The 15,620-nt window shown below is 55.9% G+C and overlaps 1 protein-coding gene across 4 annotated transcripts in view; it reads left to right on the forward strand.

Annotated features, from left to right (window-relative positions):
* Positions 1-11,557, forward strand: part of POLR2F (RNA polymerase II, I and III subunit F) — an 86,810-nt gene extending 75,253 nt beyond the window's left edge. For 3 of the 4 annotated variants that reach the window (XM_063704745.1, XM_055374617.2, XM_055374620.2), the window contains one exon: positions 10,711-11,557. Coding sequence is in view for 3 of the 4 variants with exons in the window: in XM_055374617.2 (XP_055230592.1) it covers positions 10,711-10,754 (44 nt within the window). In the remaining variant the exon portion in view is untranslated. Of the gene's footprint in view, positions 1-890; positions 1,024-10,710 lie in introns of all 4 variants that reach the window. The other variant, XM_055374616.2, reaches the window with a different exon arrangement.
* The last annotated feature ends 4,063 nt before the right edge of the window (positions 11,558-15,620 follow it).

The raw sequence follows: 15,620 nt of genomic DNA on the forward strand, positions 1-15,620 counted from the left end.
ATTTTCATAGTGTAAAAAGTCCCATCAGGGCAGGCTCAAAGCTTCCAAGGTAATATCAACTGGCTTCGATTCCAGAGACTTTCACAGTTGGCTCTCGGGAGCCAATGTGCGCTGACTCCAGCACACTGCCACACCCTGGGTTATAAACTGTATTTGCCCAAGACTGCTAGTGCTCAACCCTCCTTCTCCCCGATCATTCCCATGGTGCCCTGCAAACTGGAGCCCGAGGATAGAAAAGTACTCTGTGGTTTGTCCAAGCCCAGGGGACCGCCATGGTCTGAGACCCCAAGCCTGTGGGTCTGAGCCTTAGCTCAGCTGCTTATGCACTGGGTGATTCAGGCACACCCTCACTTCTCTGGGATGACTTGCTTTGCAGGGTCGCTCCCGGGATAAGAAGAGGTCACGCAGTGGGGAGGTGTGGGTGGGGGCAGTGTTGTGCTGGGAAGGCCTGGGGAGCGTGGTCAGTGAATCCCCGGGGATCAGGAACAGGCCCTCTCCCACCCCACCCCCAGCTCAGTTGCTGGACAAATCCATCAGATCAGTCGGCTGTCACCAGTAGGGGGTGGGAAAGGCAGGGTCTGTGAAATGAGGGGCCCTGGGACAGGACGAGGGCCGGAAGAGCTGTGAGACGCCCTGGGCAAGAGGTAAGGAAGCAGGCTACAGACCACCAGCACTTCAGACCCTGCCAATGGAAAGACGGGTCTTGGCAAGTGTCGGTGTCGCCCCCTCCCTCCTTGTCCCTTGGGAAACTCCTACTACTCTGTCAGGCCTCAGCTCCAGCACACCTCTTCCAAGACGCAGGGGTTAAGAGCGAGAGTTTGGGCGTCATTCCATCTGCAGGGCCCTGGACAATCTGCTTCATCTTTTTCAAACTCATCTGTAACATGCAGACAGTAATACCACAGAGCCTGCAGGATGGTTGCAAGGATTAAATGAGATGTTCTTGGCACGGAGGAGCCTACTTCTGACAACAGGGATGCCCTCGTTCCTTGGCTACTTCTCCTACCCACGTCCCCCTACAAGGTAGGCTTGGCCCTCTGAGTCCTCACCACACCACCCTCTTAGCCCAGGTAGTAATTACAGTCATGTCTGTCTCCTCCATGGAACAGTGAGCCCCTAAGTGTGGGGACTGGGTCTGATTCACCACCAGGTCCCCAGAGCCCAGTGCAGGACCTGGGCAGGCACGGACTTCACACCCTGTGCCACTGTCCAGGTCCCCACCAGCACCAACACCCTGTCCCAGGCGCCTGATGTCACAGGTGTCCTGGCTGAGTGGCAGCTCCTCACTCAGCTTCCACTTCCTCACATGTGACCCTGGTGACCTCCGAAGGTTGCTTCCAGCTTGAAAGTGCTGTGAGTCCATGTCTCAAACCCGCGTCACCATGCTGCCCCCAGACCAACCCCTCCCCGCTTCCCTGCCCCATCAACGGCCCCACTGTTCTCCAGTGACCCAGGCATGAAGCTTCGGAGTCATTTTTGACTCATCCATCCCCTTCATCCCCTATGGCTAGTCATCGGCCATGACAATTTTTCCTTCTAAACACATCCGTAGTCCCCTCCCCAGCATTCTAGTCCCCTCTGTCTTGGCCTCCGTTTTGGTCTGAAGTCTGGAGATTTTGTCCAGTCTCTTTTTTTTTTCTTTTACTTTTTTTTTGAGACAGGGTCTTGCTCCATGGCCCAGGTTGGAGTACAATGGCGCGATCTTGGCTCACTGCAGCCTCAACCTCCTGGGCTTAAGTGATCCTCCCACTTCAGCCTTCCAAATAGCTGGAAGCCTAGGCACAAGCCACCACACCCAGCTAATTTTTAATTTTTTTGTAGAGACAGGGTCTCACTCTGTTGCCCAGGCTGGTCTTGAACTCCTGATCTCAAGCAATTCTCTCACCTTGGCCTCCCAAAGTGCCGGGGTTACAGATGTGAACCACTGCACCACAACTGGCCTGCTTTTATACATTTTCTAACTGGCCAGTGTCCTCTCACCTTCCACCACAGCCATCTTCCCAGGAGAGCTCTGGAGTTCCACTGTTACGGTCCTCTCAAAAATGCACAGCAGGTATCTGACAGGGGAAACTGCTTCACACCCATCACCTGCCCCTGAATCCATCAGTCAGGAGCCGAGCTGCTGCCTCGAGGCTGAGTGTGCCCAGGAGAGACCGGGGTCTCTGCCCACAGTCAGGCACATAGTCCACTGAGCTCTGCTATTCCTTAGGCCCAACACTGGGCATGGGGCAGGGAAACCAGGATGCTTGAGGCATAGGCCCTGTCCACACCCTGACTGGGGACATGGATGGATGATGCCACACCGACACAGCGTGCTGTAGGAACCAACGTGGGGTGGCGGACGCCCCTCATGCTGCCTGGAATCAGGACGTGTCACAGAGGACGGACAGTCGAGCTGGGTCTTGAGGAATGAGCAGGAGTTCTGCGGAGAGGGTGCTTCAGCAAGGAAGCTGCCTGGATGCGCAGTTATGAAGGCCTGGGGCAGGAGGGGTGGCCACGGTGGGAGGCGGGGAGGCCAAGCTGAGAAGGGCTCCGTGGGCCACTGGTGAGCTGCCTCTGGAATCCCTTACTGCCGTCCATAATTCATGTCCCCCACACGGAGCATGACATAATTCATGACCTTCCAATCTGTGAGCCAACACCTCCCTGTAAACATCAAAGCAGCCATCTGCGAGCCATCTTTGAGCCCAGGAGGTTGAGGCTGCAGTGAGTCGTGATCATGATACCGCACTCCAGCCTGGGCCCCAGAGTGAAACCCTGTCTAAAAAAAAAAGAAAGAAAAAAGAAAATTAAAAAAAAAGGAAGTGGACAAAATCTCGAGATTTTGCACAGAGCTGTCCTCCCTAGTTGCCTGTCTTTCTTCGCCAGCCTTTTCAGGTGGACGGGGCATGGCTCATCTCTCCCATTTTACAGATGAGGACTCTGAGACCTACAGAGAGAAGGCGCTTGTCCAGGGCGGCCCGCTAGGCTCTGGTAGAGCCAGGCCTGGAATTTCCCTGGCCCCGGATCCCAGAGTCTAGAGGTTGCAGCGGGGTTCAGGCCTGGTTACCCAGTCCCTCTGGGGTAGGGCTGTTTCTGTAGAACCAGATGGGGCGACAGACAGGCCCAGCTGCTGGGAACTCCAGGACCAATCACCAGTGCCCACGGAGCCTCGCCAAGGCAAGCCCTGCTGGGCTGGCACAGCCTCTGAGGCCAAGCCTGCTCCCCCAGTGCAGTGGGGGTTGGGGGATGGGATCTGGCCCCGGGGGAGCGGGAGGGACTGGGTGGCGGATTTGTGTTTCCACTTGATTTCCTCAGTTGTTTTCCAAGAGCGGTGGCAGGATCCTGAGGGGAGGGGTGGATGTGGGGAAGCCGCCGGAAGGCGCCACGGCCCCACTGCCTGCCTCCCATGTGACTCCACTGACTGACGACAGTGCCCGTGGAAGGGCCTCGAGGCTTCTGTCCTGTGCTCGCTGGGAGAGGGTGTGACGTGGACGAGGGCACTGGGCGACTCCTCGTGACCCATGCTGACTCTAAGTTTGCTGCCCACTTGGGGCCCCAACCCCTTTGATTCTGGGAGTCAAGAGAGGTTGTGACCGCCGCTGACCCCTATTCCCTGCACCATCCCAGGGGTCAAGTGGCTGGGGCCGAACCCGGACAGGGCAGGGGTGCCCCAAAACCTAGGGCTTGGCATGGCCCCTTGGTGTCCTCCCGACTCCCCTTGTCAGCTCCTTCCACCTCCCCTTCTGCTTCCTCTACTCCCACCATTTCAGCCTTGCTGCCTCACCACCACCATCTGTCCCCCAGCTCCTTGGGCCTGTCCACGCTGCTCCTCATCCCCACTAGTTGTCTTCTCCGCCTTCCAGGGCTGCACTGGGCTCTCACTGGGCCTCGGGCCACAGCCTCTTCCCTTCCATGCACTCCTGCGTCCCAGGCCTGGCAGCTTCCCCAGGCCTGTCACAGAGGAGTGGGGTCAGCCACTCCTGGCTTCAGAATCTGCTCGGCCACTTCCTGGCCACGTGGCGGCAGGCAGGTCCCAACCCTTCTCTGGGCTCCAGCTTCCTCCTCCAAGAAGCGGGGGAGGGGATAATGCAAAACCAGCGACCTCCTGCACCAGCTCTAAGGAGACCGAAGTGCCCAGCATGGGGCGGGGTGCGGAGGCAGCCAAGAGCTCAAAGGAGAGCCAGGCCACTTGGAGTTGAAATCCCAGCGCTGACACCAGCCGTGCAGCCCTGGACCCCTCTCTGAGCCTCAATGTCCCCCTCTGTAAAATGGGGATAATAATAGCAGCTTCCCCTTGGGACAGAACGAACTAATCCCAGGGGAGACCTGTCAGCCTGGGCTTTCTGGAGGGGGTTGTGCCTGCGCAGCTCGGAACAATGAGTCAGAAGCAGCCAGCAGAGACACGGAGCGCACTGGAGGTGGGGGCAGGGCTTGAGTAGAGGCCAGAGGAGAAACCAGTTGGGAGCTTTCGGCCCAGGGCTGGGAGTGGTGGGAGGTGAGACCTGGGGCCATGGCCTAGGACGAGCTGGGGCTTTCCAGGATCCCACCCCAGCCTCCCCACCCCACCTTGCTAGCCAGGGGGCTGACATCCCTCCCCACTCCCCAAGCAGATTCCCTTGTGCTGGTCCTTCCACCTACAAGCTCTCCCTGCACCTCTTGCCCTCTGCAAATCCTGCCTATCCCTCCATAACACACATAGTGTAGGTCTTGCTTCTTCCAGGAAGCCTTCCCTGCTCTCTGCCATAGCCATCTCTCTCCCCCTGTGTGTGTGTCTCTCTCTCGGTCTCACACCCTTCTGTGGCATCGCCTGTGGCACAAACTCACCATGGTGGGTTATTCTGTAAATGGTGCACATCTGGAGCCCATTAACTGTTAACAACAGGCGCCTCCGAGGCCTTTACATCCAGTGTGGTGTGTGCATACCCCTCACCTTGCCTGATTCTCAGCACCATCCTATGGGGCGAGAGGGATGAGCCCATTTGAGAGATGAGGATGCTGAGGCCTAACAGGCCAAGGGGCTGCTGCCCAACGGTCTAGAGCAAGTCAGTGGGGCAAGTGGGAATCAGGGGTCGCTCTCTTCCCTTCCCAGGGCAGGGGGCCTGGCAGGAGCACGTTTCTTTTCTGTTCATTTGCAATCCCTCGGTCTATCCTGCTCCTGTCCTCGGGGCCATGCAGCCTCCCTCTCCTGCCCACCGGCCTCTCTGCCATCTGAAACCCCCTGCTACTATCACCACTTTCTGCATGACTGCCCCACCTCACTCTCCAGGTGCTGCCTGACACCCGCAGGCACTTCATATGCATCTGCTTCATAACCATGGCTGAACTGAGGCACCCGCCGGGCCACTGGGAACAGCAGAAGAGGAGGGGAAGCCCTGGCGGGAGCGGGTGGGAGGTGCTGCCCCTTCCCAGCTGGGTGACCATGAGTTGCAGCCTCATGTCTCAGAGCCCCCTTCCTGCCCCCAAAGGGCAAGCTGCCTTCTTTTGATGAACCCACAAAGCTCCAGGGTGGGTGTGGTTTTACTGATGAGGAAACTGAGGCCCTGGGAGGCCAGGAACCAGCCTGAGGTCAGAGGTGAGGCACTGAGCCCCTGCTTTTCTTTTTTTTTTTTTTTGAGACAGAGTCTCGATCTGTTGCCCAGGCTGGAGTGCAGTGGCAGGATCTTGGCTCAATGCAACCTCCGCCTCCCGGGTTCAAGCAATTCTCCTGCCTCAGCCTCCCAAGTAGCTGGGATTACAGGCTCTGCCACTGCACCTGGCTAAGTTTTTGTATTTTTAGTAGAGACGGGGTTTTGCCATGTTGACCAGGCTGGTCTTGAGCCCCTGACCTCAGGTGATCCACCTGCCTCAGCCTCCCAAAGTGCTGGGATTACAGGTGTGAGCCACCGCACCCAGCCGAGCCCCTGCTTTTCTAGGCCATTTGCTGATGTCACGGCACCATGAGGCTGGTGGGGCAGGGAATGTCCTCAGAGTCCTTTGAGAAGCTTTAAAAATTCCCCCAAGGAGAGGCTTCCTTCTGTGCAACCAGGAAGTCCACAGGCAACTTTCCCCTTCAGGGGCCTGGAAGCCCCCATTAGTGAACCGCCCTCAGGGGCAAGGCTGCTCTCCTTAGGAACCTGTCCTAGAGGAACAGGCCCATTCTTAGCACATACTAGATGCTCAGTAAACACTTACTGAAAGAATGATTTGGATCTCATTTAGGAGGGGTGGGCAACGGGGGAGGAGTGGCTGCAAGGGATGGGAGAGAGGGGGTAAGGAGGGCTGTGGCCAAGACCTGTGGGTCTCTCAGTTTCTGACCTTGACCTCCAGAGAGTCCTGTTGTGATGGAGTTCAGACCACACCATCCCCTGCTCAAAGCCCCAACAGGCCCCTCGTGCCTAGCCTTCCCCCAGCGTTCAGAGCTGGGCCCTCCAACCCCACGTGTCTGACTCCTTTTCCCACACACTGGCCTCCTGGCTGTTCCTAAACTCAACAGCACATTCCCTCTCAGGCCTTTTGTGCTGTTGCCACCGGCTGGAACATTCTTTCCCCAGACATCCTTCCTCTCTTCTTTCAGATCTTTGTCAAAGGTCATACTCTTGCAGGGGTCTTCTCTGACCACCATGTCTAACATAACACCCCTCCCATCTCTCTCCACCTTTACCCTGCTTTGTTTTTTATTCTGGAACTCATGGCTGCCTGATGTTAGCTTGTAGGTTTACTTGTATACTATGCATCTTCCTGAGGAGAGAGAAGAATATCTGCTCTGTGAGGGTAAGCTGGTCTGTTATGTCCACTGCTGTAGCCCCAGAGCTGGAACAGTGCTGGGCACATGGCCACTGCTCAATCAGTGTTTGTGGAAGGAAGGAAGGAAGGAAGGAAGGACCTTTTTATTCTGCTAATGAGCAACCTTATGTTATGTTATGTTATGTTATGTTATGTTATGTTATGTTATGTCATGTTATTTTTGAGACAAGGTGTCACTCTGTCTTCCAGGCTAGAGTGCAGTGGCGCAATCTTGGCTCACTGCAGCCTTGAACTCCTGGGCTCAAGCGATCCTCCCGCCTCAGCCTCTAGAGTAGCTGGGACTACAGGTGCGCACCACCACGCTCGGCTATTTTTTTTTTTTTTTTGGTAGAGATGGGGATCTTGCTATGTTGCCCAGGCTGGTCTTGAACTCTTGGCCTCAAGCAGTCCTCTGCTTTGGTCTCCCAAAGTGCTGGGAATACAGCTGTGAGCCACTTCCTGGCCAATGCCTGGCCTCTTCCTATCTCCTGTCTTTTTTTTTTTTTTGAGACGGAGTCTCCCTCTGTTGCCCAGGCTGGAGTGCAGTGGCACCATCTCAGCTCACTGCAACCTCCACCTCCCGGGTTCACGCGATTCTCCTGCCTCAGCCTCCTGAGTAGCTGGGACTACAGGCACGTGCCACCATGCCTGGCTAATTTTTGTATTTTTAGTAGAGATGAGGTTTCACCACGTTGGCCAGGATAGTCTTGATCTCCTGACCTCCTGATCCACCCACCTCAGCCTCCCAACTCTTCCTATCCTTTGTTCATGGAGTGCCTCCTATGTGTGGCCCTGTGTGAGGTGCTTTTTGAATAAGTAGCCTCAGCAGAGAGACAGCAGCTCACTTCATGCAGGTTGGCCGGAGGTAGCAAGGGTCATCAAGTCAGCATGTGGGAAGTACCCTAAGCACAGTAGGTGCTCATGAACAGTAGCTTCTTTTAGAACAACTTGCCTATTATCAGATGGCCTCTCTGGGAGCCTGAGAGCCAGTGTTGGGGGGTAGAAGGTGGGGGAAGGGGAGAAAGCTGGGGTGGGGAAAGAAAAAATGTGATTAAATTTTAGGAAAAACGTTCTGAAAGGCAAACTGTGCAAAGATGGAAGGGACAAGCTCCCTGTCAGTATCAGGAGGCCAATGGAGCCCTGGTGGGACCCTGGAACCAGGACCAGCTTTGGGACCTGAAGCCAGAGGATGTGAGGATTCAGAGGGTGTCCTCTTGAGGTTAGGGTGGGCCAGGCCCCAGAGCTTGGAGCAAGCGGCTTGGGGGAAAGGACCAGGCCAGGCCCAGGCAGGTGGAAGCCATGGCTCTGGCCGGGTCACAGGGCGGCTGGGGTTTGACCTGGCGGCCATGATGGGCTCTGGACCCAGGAGCCACCCGGGCACAAGATGGGACGGGTTGAGAGATCTGGTCGTCCAGGCCCTGAGTGTGCCCTCGCTCCTCCCCACCTTCCGCCGTGGCCTTGAGCCCCTTGCGCCCGCGCCCATGGGGTTAAATCTCTCCCTGTCTCTCTCTGCTCCAAGTTGTTTTCCAAGTGAGGCAGAGAATGGTTCTCTTGTTACCAACATGGCTTCTGGGCATTGGGTAATGCGCTCCCTCTTCTCCCGCAGCGCCACAAAGGGACCTTTTGTTCCCCTCCCTGCCCCTCTCGCTGGCTCTTCCCGGCCCCCCACCCACCCACCCCAACTCCCTCCTCCCCCCGCCGGCGCCCGCACCCCGGGGCTGCGCGCTGACCGTGGCGGCCGCGGCGGCCTCCCTCTCCCAGCGCCTGCACTGGCGGCCGCCATCTTGCGAGCGGCCCTCAGGGCGGCCTGGGCTTTCCCGGGGTTCTCGGGGCCGGGGCAGTCGTAGGGGGCGGCTGGGGCTCCACAGGACGTCCGTGACCCACCTTGTGCCCCCCAGGGAGTGGCAGGACCCTCCCGTCCCCAGCCTCCGTGCCAGGCCTCGTCCCTGCATGCGACAAGAGGCAGCCCTCCGCCATTTCCCGCGGCCCTTGCCTCCCGGAAGCGGCTCCCCTCTGACAACTGAGTGGACTCCCCTTGAGGGGGCTGCCGCTGGGAACCAGCCCCTCCAGAAAGAGCCGTCTCTGCACCCGCTCCCACCCGTGGGAAGCACCAGATGGGGCTGTCTCCCGAGACAAAGCCTAAAACCAAATGTACCGGAATTTTTGGAAACTGAAACACAACTTGTCCTAGATAGGAATGTCAGGAAGCCAGCGAGACAATGAAGAGTCTGCCCTCCGGGGACACAATTTCTGTCCACTGTCCCTGCCCACGTCCCCTCACAGCCCTGCAAGGTGGGTGGGGACGGCTGATGATGCCATTTTCAGATGAGGAAACTGAGGCACAGAGAGGCTCCACAGCCAGGACTGGGCGCTCATCCAGTTGACTCCAGCGCAGATCCTCTCTTCCCAGGGCTGCCACCCCCGCCTTGTGAGAGCCGGTGCCCGGGGGAGGGGAAGGATGGAGACCTGGGCAGTTCACCCAGGCCCAGGAGCCAGAGCCCTGGCAGGTTGTACGCAGCTGCTCCCAAGAGGCACCCCTTCCACCCCTGCACCAGCCCTGCCTCCACAGACGCGCAAAGGAAGCAAAGGCACTGCTGGCGAAGAACCTTGGCATTCCAGCCGCGCACAGACACCCAGAGAGGAAACCCGAGCACCCGGAACTGGACGGGGTGGCGGGCAGGGGCAGGGCGAGGGCCATTGAGTTCAGCGAGACCCTGGCGGCCCTCAAGGAAGACAGGCAAATCAGTGAAGAGCCCCTGTGCTGCAAGAGGGGGCCTGGGCTACCCAGGAGCGCCTAACCTGAAGTTGGGAAAGGAAGGCTTCCTGGAGGAGGTGACTGTGAGTAAAGTCTCAAGAGACAGTAAAAGTTCTGTAGGCAATGAAAATGAGAAATGGAGTCAGGTGTGGTGGCTCACACCTGTAGTCCCAGCACTTTAGTAGGGTGAGGTGGGAGGATCACTTGAGGCCAAGGAGTTGGAGACCAGCTTGGGCAACATAGGGAGGCTCTGTCTCTACAAAAAGATTAAAAAATTAGCTAATCGTGGTGGTGCATGCCTGCGGTCCCAGTGGTCCCAGCTCCTTGGAAGGCTGAGGCCAGAGGATCACTTGAACCTGTGAGGTCAAAGCTGCAGTGAGCCGAGATCACACCATGGCACCCCAGCCTGGGGGCCAGTGAGACCCTGTCTCAAAAAAAAAAAAAAAAAAGAAATTGAGAAAAGGGTAGGAAAGCAGATGTGAACGGCAAAACTGGTGGGGAGAGGCACCCCAGGCCATGGGCTGGAGCAGAGGGCCTGGCAGGGGTGGTGGGAGAGGCAGCAGGGGGAGGAGCGGTCAGCAAAGTGGCTACAGAGGTCAGCAGGGAGCTCCTGAGGACCAAGGGTGGCCTGGGAAGGTCTGGGGACTAGATCCTGAGGGCAGTGGGGTGGTCACTGTAGGATTTCAAGGGAGTCAGATTTGTGTTCTATAAAGGTTGTCACCATATGGGCTGACCATATGCCAGTCTGGTTTATTACTGTTTTCCTAGCACCTAGCTCAGTGCCAGCACACAGTAGATGTTCAGTAAATGCTTTGAATCAATACACAGATGCCAGCGGTGTATCCAGAGTCAATGGTTAACTCCTGCGGGGGTCCTTCAGCTTCAGTTTCCTCCTTTGTGAACGAGGGCACTGGCACCTGCCTGGTGGGCATGTTGTGATGGTGAAGGGAGCATGGCAGTTTGGGCTTGCTGTCCTGCACGTGGTCAGCGCTCCGTAATGGCAGCTTTTATAAAACGTGTGGAGGATGTGCCAAGGGGAACATGGGGGCAAGGACCCTGGGCAGGAGTGGTCAAGTCAGCCAGAGGAGAGAGAATAATGATGACAACAGTGATGTTGATCAAAGGCTGAAGTTCTTCATGTATTTCATTCATGTCATCCTCAACACAGTGAAGGAAGACGGCACCGTAGTTATCCCTGTGTTATTTTCCAGGAGGCGGCGGCTCAGAGAGGAGTGACTCGCCTGAAGCCCTGTGACCAATGCATGGTGGACGGAAGTACATGGAATGCCAGAGCCAGGCTGGTGACTAGTGCTGGTGGTGGGGACTGGTCAAGGCGGCCGCCAGGGAAGGGATGTGAGGACACGGTCTAGACTGATGGACCAGATGGCGGGGGCAGGCACAGGGGGAGGGAGGTTTCAAGGACACCCCTCAGTTTCTGGCCCAGGTGACCAGGGGGAAGGTCATTCCATCTCCTGAGTGAGGGACACAGCAGGACAGACAGGCTTGGGGAGGGACTGTTGGGATGTCTGGAGTCTAGGAGAGGACCCAGGCGGGGGATGGAGGGGAGGGCGGAATGAGCTCATGGGGCAAGTGGAAGGCTGGTGGGCGGTGGAAGAGCTCCAGCCCCCAGACACCTAGCCAAGGTCAAGTAATAACGACAGTAGACGTTACATAGCCTTGACTCTGTACAGACCTCATCCTGCATCCTTACGTTAACTCATGGAACCCTCCCAACCATTATCAAATTGGAGGTACCATTATCACCCCCATTTTATAGTTGGGGAGACTGAGGCAAGAGACATTAAGTCTGCAATATTGGAATAGGCAAATCTGTAGAGAAAGGAATGTGGGTGAGTGGTGGGCTGGGGCTGGGGGCTGGGAAGGATCACGGCTAACAGGCACAGGCTTTCTTTTTTGGGTGATGAAAATATTCTAAAATGACTGTGAAAATATTGCACAACTCTGTGAATATGCGAAAACCACTGAATTGTATGCTCTAACTGTATGAATTGTATGGTATTTGAATTTCACCTCAATAAAGCTGTTATCAAAAAGCAAGAGAGAGAGAAAGAGAATATTTATACTTGGACATTTTTGCCCCTGGGTGGAGATTACTCCACCTCAGGAAGCAGTAAACCCCAACCACCAATTTTTGGAGGCTTGCTGCATATGACTTTGGGGAGGGGTTGGGGAAGGATGGGGTAGGATAGTGTCTCAGCTGCTCTTCCTGGAGGAACGAGGGCCCAGCCAGCAGATCACCCAGAAGTTTGGTGCCCCAGCCCCTCCTAGAGGAACCCTGGTGTCTGCTTGGGTCCAGGAGCACACAGTGGCTGCCTTCCTCCTGGTCCTCCTGGTCCCTGCAGGTCATGGGCTGGAAGCCCCGGATGATCTCTGTGATGGTCACACTTGGCTCCTCCCTCCACAACCCAACTGAGGCCGGGAGGCCCAGGGTGCCCTGGTGCCCAGGGGCTGTGACTGACCCATGGCCTGTGCCAGGATGGGGACTGTGAAGAGGCTCCAGGGACCCCCTGGGTGTGAGCCAGTGGGAGAATGAAAAGAGGAAGGAAGAAGTCTGCAGGCCTGCCCCACCCACCTGGAGGGGTCAGAGAAGGAGCCGCACTGTCCAGGAGGGTGGGGTGGCCAGCAAAGTGGCCTGGAGAGACGAGGAGGAGAGGGTTTGGGAGCGTGCCTTCCCATGCCATGGCACCTTCTCCAGAGCAGGGTCACAAGCATTCAGGAGGGAAGGAAGTGCAGACAGCTAGTAGACAGTTCTTTGGGGAAGCTGGGCTGGGAAGGGAGAAGGAGTAGAGCAATAGCTGTTCTTATTTTCTGGGCTGAGAGGAAGGAATGGGTAGAGGGGAGAAGAGCTGCTGACCACACAGAAGAGGGGTGGGCCAGTGGGAGAGGGGCTCCTGCAGAGATGGAGGGTTCTAGAGCTGGGTGGGGGCCCCCCACTCCCGGGGGGCAGCAGGTGGGGTGAGGGCTGAGAGCTGCAAAGCTGGTGGCCGGAGGGGAGGCCAAGGGGCCCTGTCCAGTGGCCTCTCCTCTCTGCAATAGAGGAGGGGTGTCAGGAGTGTAGGGCTTCAGAGGGTTTACTGTCTCTACTGAAGGTCCCAGAAGGAGGAAGCCTTGGGGACCAGAAAGGGTGGGTGGTGCTGGGTGAGGGCCCACATGCCACTGCTGGGCTGTGTGGAAGGCCCCATCTGAAATAGGGTTGTTCTTTCTCTTTTGAGAGCTCCGAGTGCCGGCCATGTGTCCCTGGCCTGGGGAGCAAGGGGCCTGTCCTCTGTGGGTTTATTTACAGCTTTTCAGAGGTGCCCCTGCCTGGTCCTGGGCAACTTGTCATCAGCGCACCTGGTGTGGATACTGAGGAGAACTGAGAGAGGCTAGGTAGCTCCCGGTGCTTCCCCAGGCCCCCAGCCCAATCCCTCAGCTGAGGACTGCACCTCCCTCTCCCACCCAGGCTGTACCTGTCACTGCCCTCCACTCCACCAGGCTCAGCACACAGTAGGGCCTTAGTCAGTTTGCCCTTATGCCTGTATGCTCTGGGCAGATTCAAAGCACTTTCCCCTAACTACCCACAGGGTGCCATCTCTCCACCACTACCCCTATGCACACACACTCCCATTGGGGCTGGGGAGAGTTCCCCCGACCCTGGACCCAAATCAGGCACTTCGTCCTGAGCGAGCCCCTCCTGTGCCTCATTGACCCACTTGAAGTCCATTTATTCTTCCTTTTGACACAGTCCTGATGCCTTGGGTGCTTCCATTTCCTAGGCTGGAGGTGAATTAGAAAGGTGCATGGGAGGAGAGAGGGCCCAGGAAGAGAGAAGACAGGTGGTAAGTTGGTTTTGTCGATAACATTTGCAGCCAAATTTCAAGGGAGGCCCTAGAGCCACTGTATAACACAGACGTGACACCTATGGGGCGCTTGTTGAAGGACACACGGATGCTCTGCTGGTTTGGTGGCTGTGATGACTTCATGCAAATGGCAGCTACATTTGTATGACACTTTGTTAAAGCAAACTAGGTATAAATAAAGATTCATGCCCAAAGATCTGTATTGCGATATGTCTAATTGTGAATAACTGGCCACAACCTTAATCAACAGTAGAGGATTACGGCCAGGCGCAGTGGCTCATGCCTGCAATCCCAGCACTTTGGGAGGCCGAGGCGGCCGGATCACCTGAGGTCATGAGTTCAAGACCAGCCTGGCCAACATGGTGAAACCCCGTCTCTACTAAAATTACAAAAATTAGCCGGGCGTGGTGGCGGGTGCCTGTAATCCCAGCTACTAGGGAGGCTGAGGCACAAAATTCCCTTGAACCCGTTAGGCGGAGGTTGCAGTGAGCCAAGACCATACCACTGCACTCCAGCCTGGGTCAGAGAGCAGGACTCTGTCTCAAAAAAACAAAAAACAAAAACAAAACACAAACCAGTAGAGGATTGGTAAAGTGCATCATAGCACAATCCTGTGACAGAATATGACACGGCCACTAAAAATGATGCCTATGAGGAGTTTTTTTCTTTTGTAGCACCAGGAGGAACTTGGGGCCACAAGTGTGTTTGAAGGGTCAATGGTCAATGCCACACAAGTAACAAACTAACTGCCGAGTCGAAACATCTTAACATCTTACTTCTTTTTTTTTTTTTTTTTGAGGCAGAGGTCTCACTCTGCTGCCAGGCTGGAGTACAGTGGCATGATCTTGGTTCACTGCAACCTCCGCTTCCCGTGTTCAAGTGATTCTCCTGCCTCAGCCTCCCAAGTAGCTGGGATTACAGGCGCCTGCCACCTTGCCCAGCTAACTTTTGTATTTTTAGTAGAGACAGGGTTTCACCATGTTGGCCAGGATGGTCTCGATCTCTTGACCTTGTGATCCGCCTGCCTCGGCCTCCCAAAGTGCTGAGATTATAGGCATGAGCCACCGTGCCCAGCCCCCCCTTTTTTTTTTGAGACAGAGTTTCTCTGTGACGCCCAGGCTGGAGTGCAGTGGCGCGATCTCGGCTTACTGCAACCTCTGCTTCCCGGGTTCAAGCGATTCTCTTGCCTCAGCCTCCTGAGTAGCTGGGATTACAGACCCATGCCATCATGCCCAGCTAATTTTTGTATTTTCAGTAGAGACAGGATTTCACCATGTTGGCCAGACTGATCTCGAACTCCTGACCTCAGGTGATCTGCCTGCCTTGGCCTGCCGAAGTGCTGGGATTACAGGCGTGAGCCACCGGGCCTGGCCAACATCTTACTTCTTAACACGATATGTGAGGCCCTGGAAAACCTGGCCTCTGCTGGCCTCCTTAGCCTCCTCCCTCACTGCTGAACTGCTGTGATTCTCACAGCTGGTTTTAGTCTATGCCTTTGCATATGCTGTTCCCTCTGCCTGGAATACCTTTCCCTGCTGTCCCCATCTACTTTGGTCTAACTTCTACTCCCCCTTTAAGAATAAGCCCCACAGGAAGATTGCTTGAGCCTAAGAGTTTGAGACCAGCCTGGGCAATGTAGTGAGACCTCATCTCTCCAAAAAATTTAAAAAATTAACTGGGTGTGGTGGCGCACACCTGTGGTCTCAGCTACTTGGGGGGTTGAAGTGGGAAGATTGCTTGAGCCTGGGAGGTCAAGCCTGTAGTGAGCCGATATTGTGCCACTGAACTCCAGTATGGGAGACAGAGCAAGACTTTTTCTCAAAAATAAATAAATAATAAAAAATAAGGCCAGACACGGTGGCTCATGCCTGTAATCCCAGCACTTTGGGAGGCTGAGGTGGGCAGATCATCTGAGGTCAGGAGTTTGAGACCAGCCTGGCCAACATGGTGAAACCCGTCTCTACTAAAAATACAAAAAATTAGTCGGGCGTGGTGGTAGCTACGTAGGAGGCTGGAGGCAGGAGAATCGCTGGAACCCAGGAGGCAGAGGTTGCAGTGAGCTGAGATTGTGCCACTGCACTGCAGCCTGGGTGACAGAACGAGACTCTGTCTCAAAAAAAAAAAAAAAAAAAGAATAGAAAAAGAAAAAAGAATCAGCCCCAGCATCTTCTCCTCCTGGAAGCCTCCCTGGCTTCCTGGCTGGGCTGGGGTTCCCTTTTCTGGTACCCCCTATTCCTCTGTTATAATTTTTGGTTGACATG

Source organism: Gorilla gorilla, chromosome 23 (genome assembly GCF_029281585.2).
Source record: "Gorilla gorilla gorilla isolate KB3781 chromosome 23, NHGRI_mGorGor1-v2.1_pri, whole genome shotgun sequence".
NCBI classification, from domain to species: domain Eukaryota; kingdom Metazoa; phylum Chordata; class Mammalia; order Primates; family Hominidae; genus Gorilla; species Gorilla gorilla.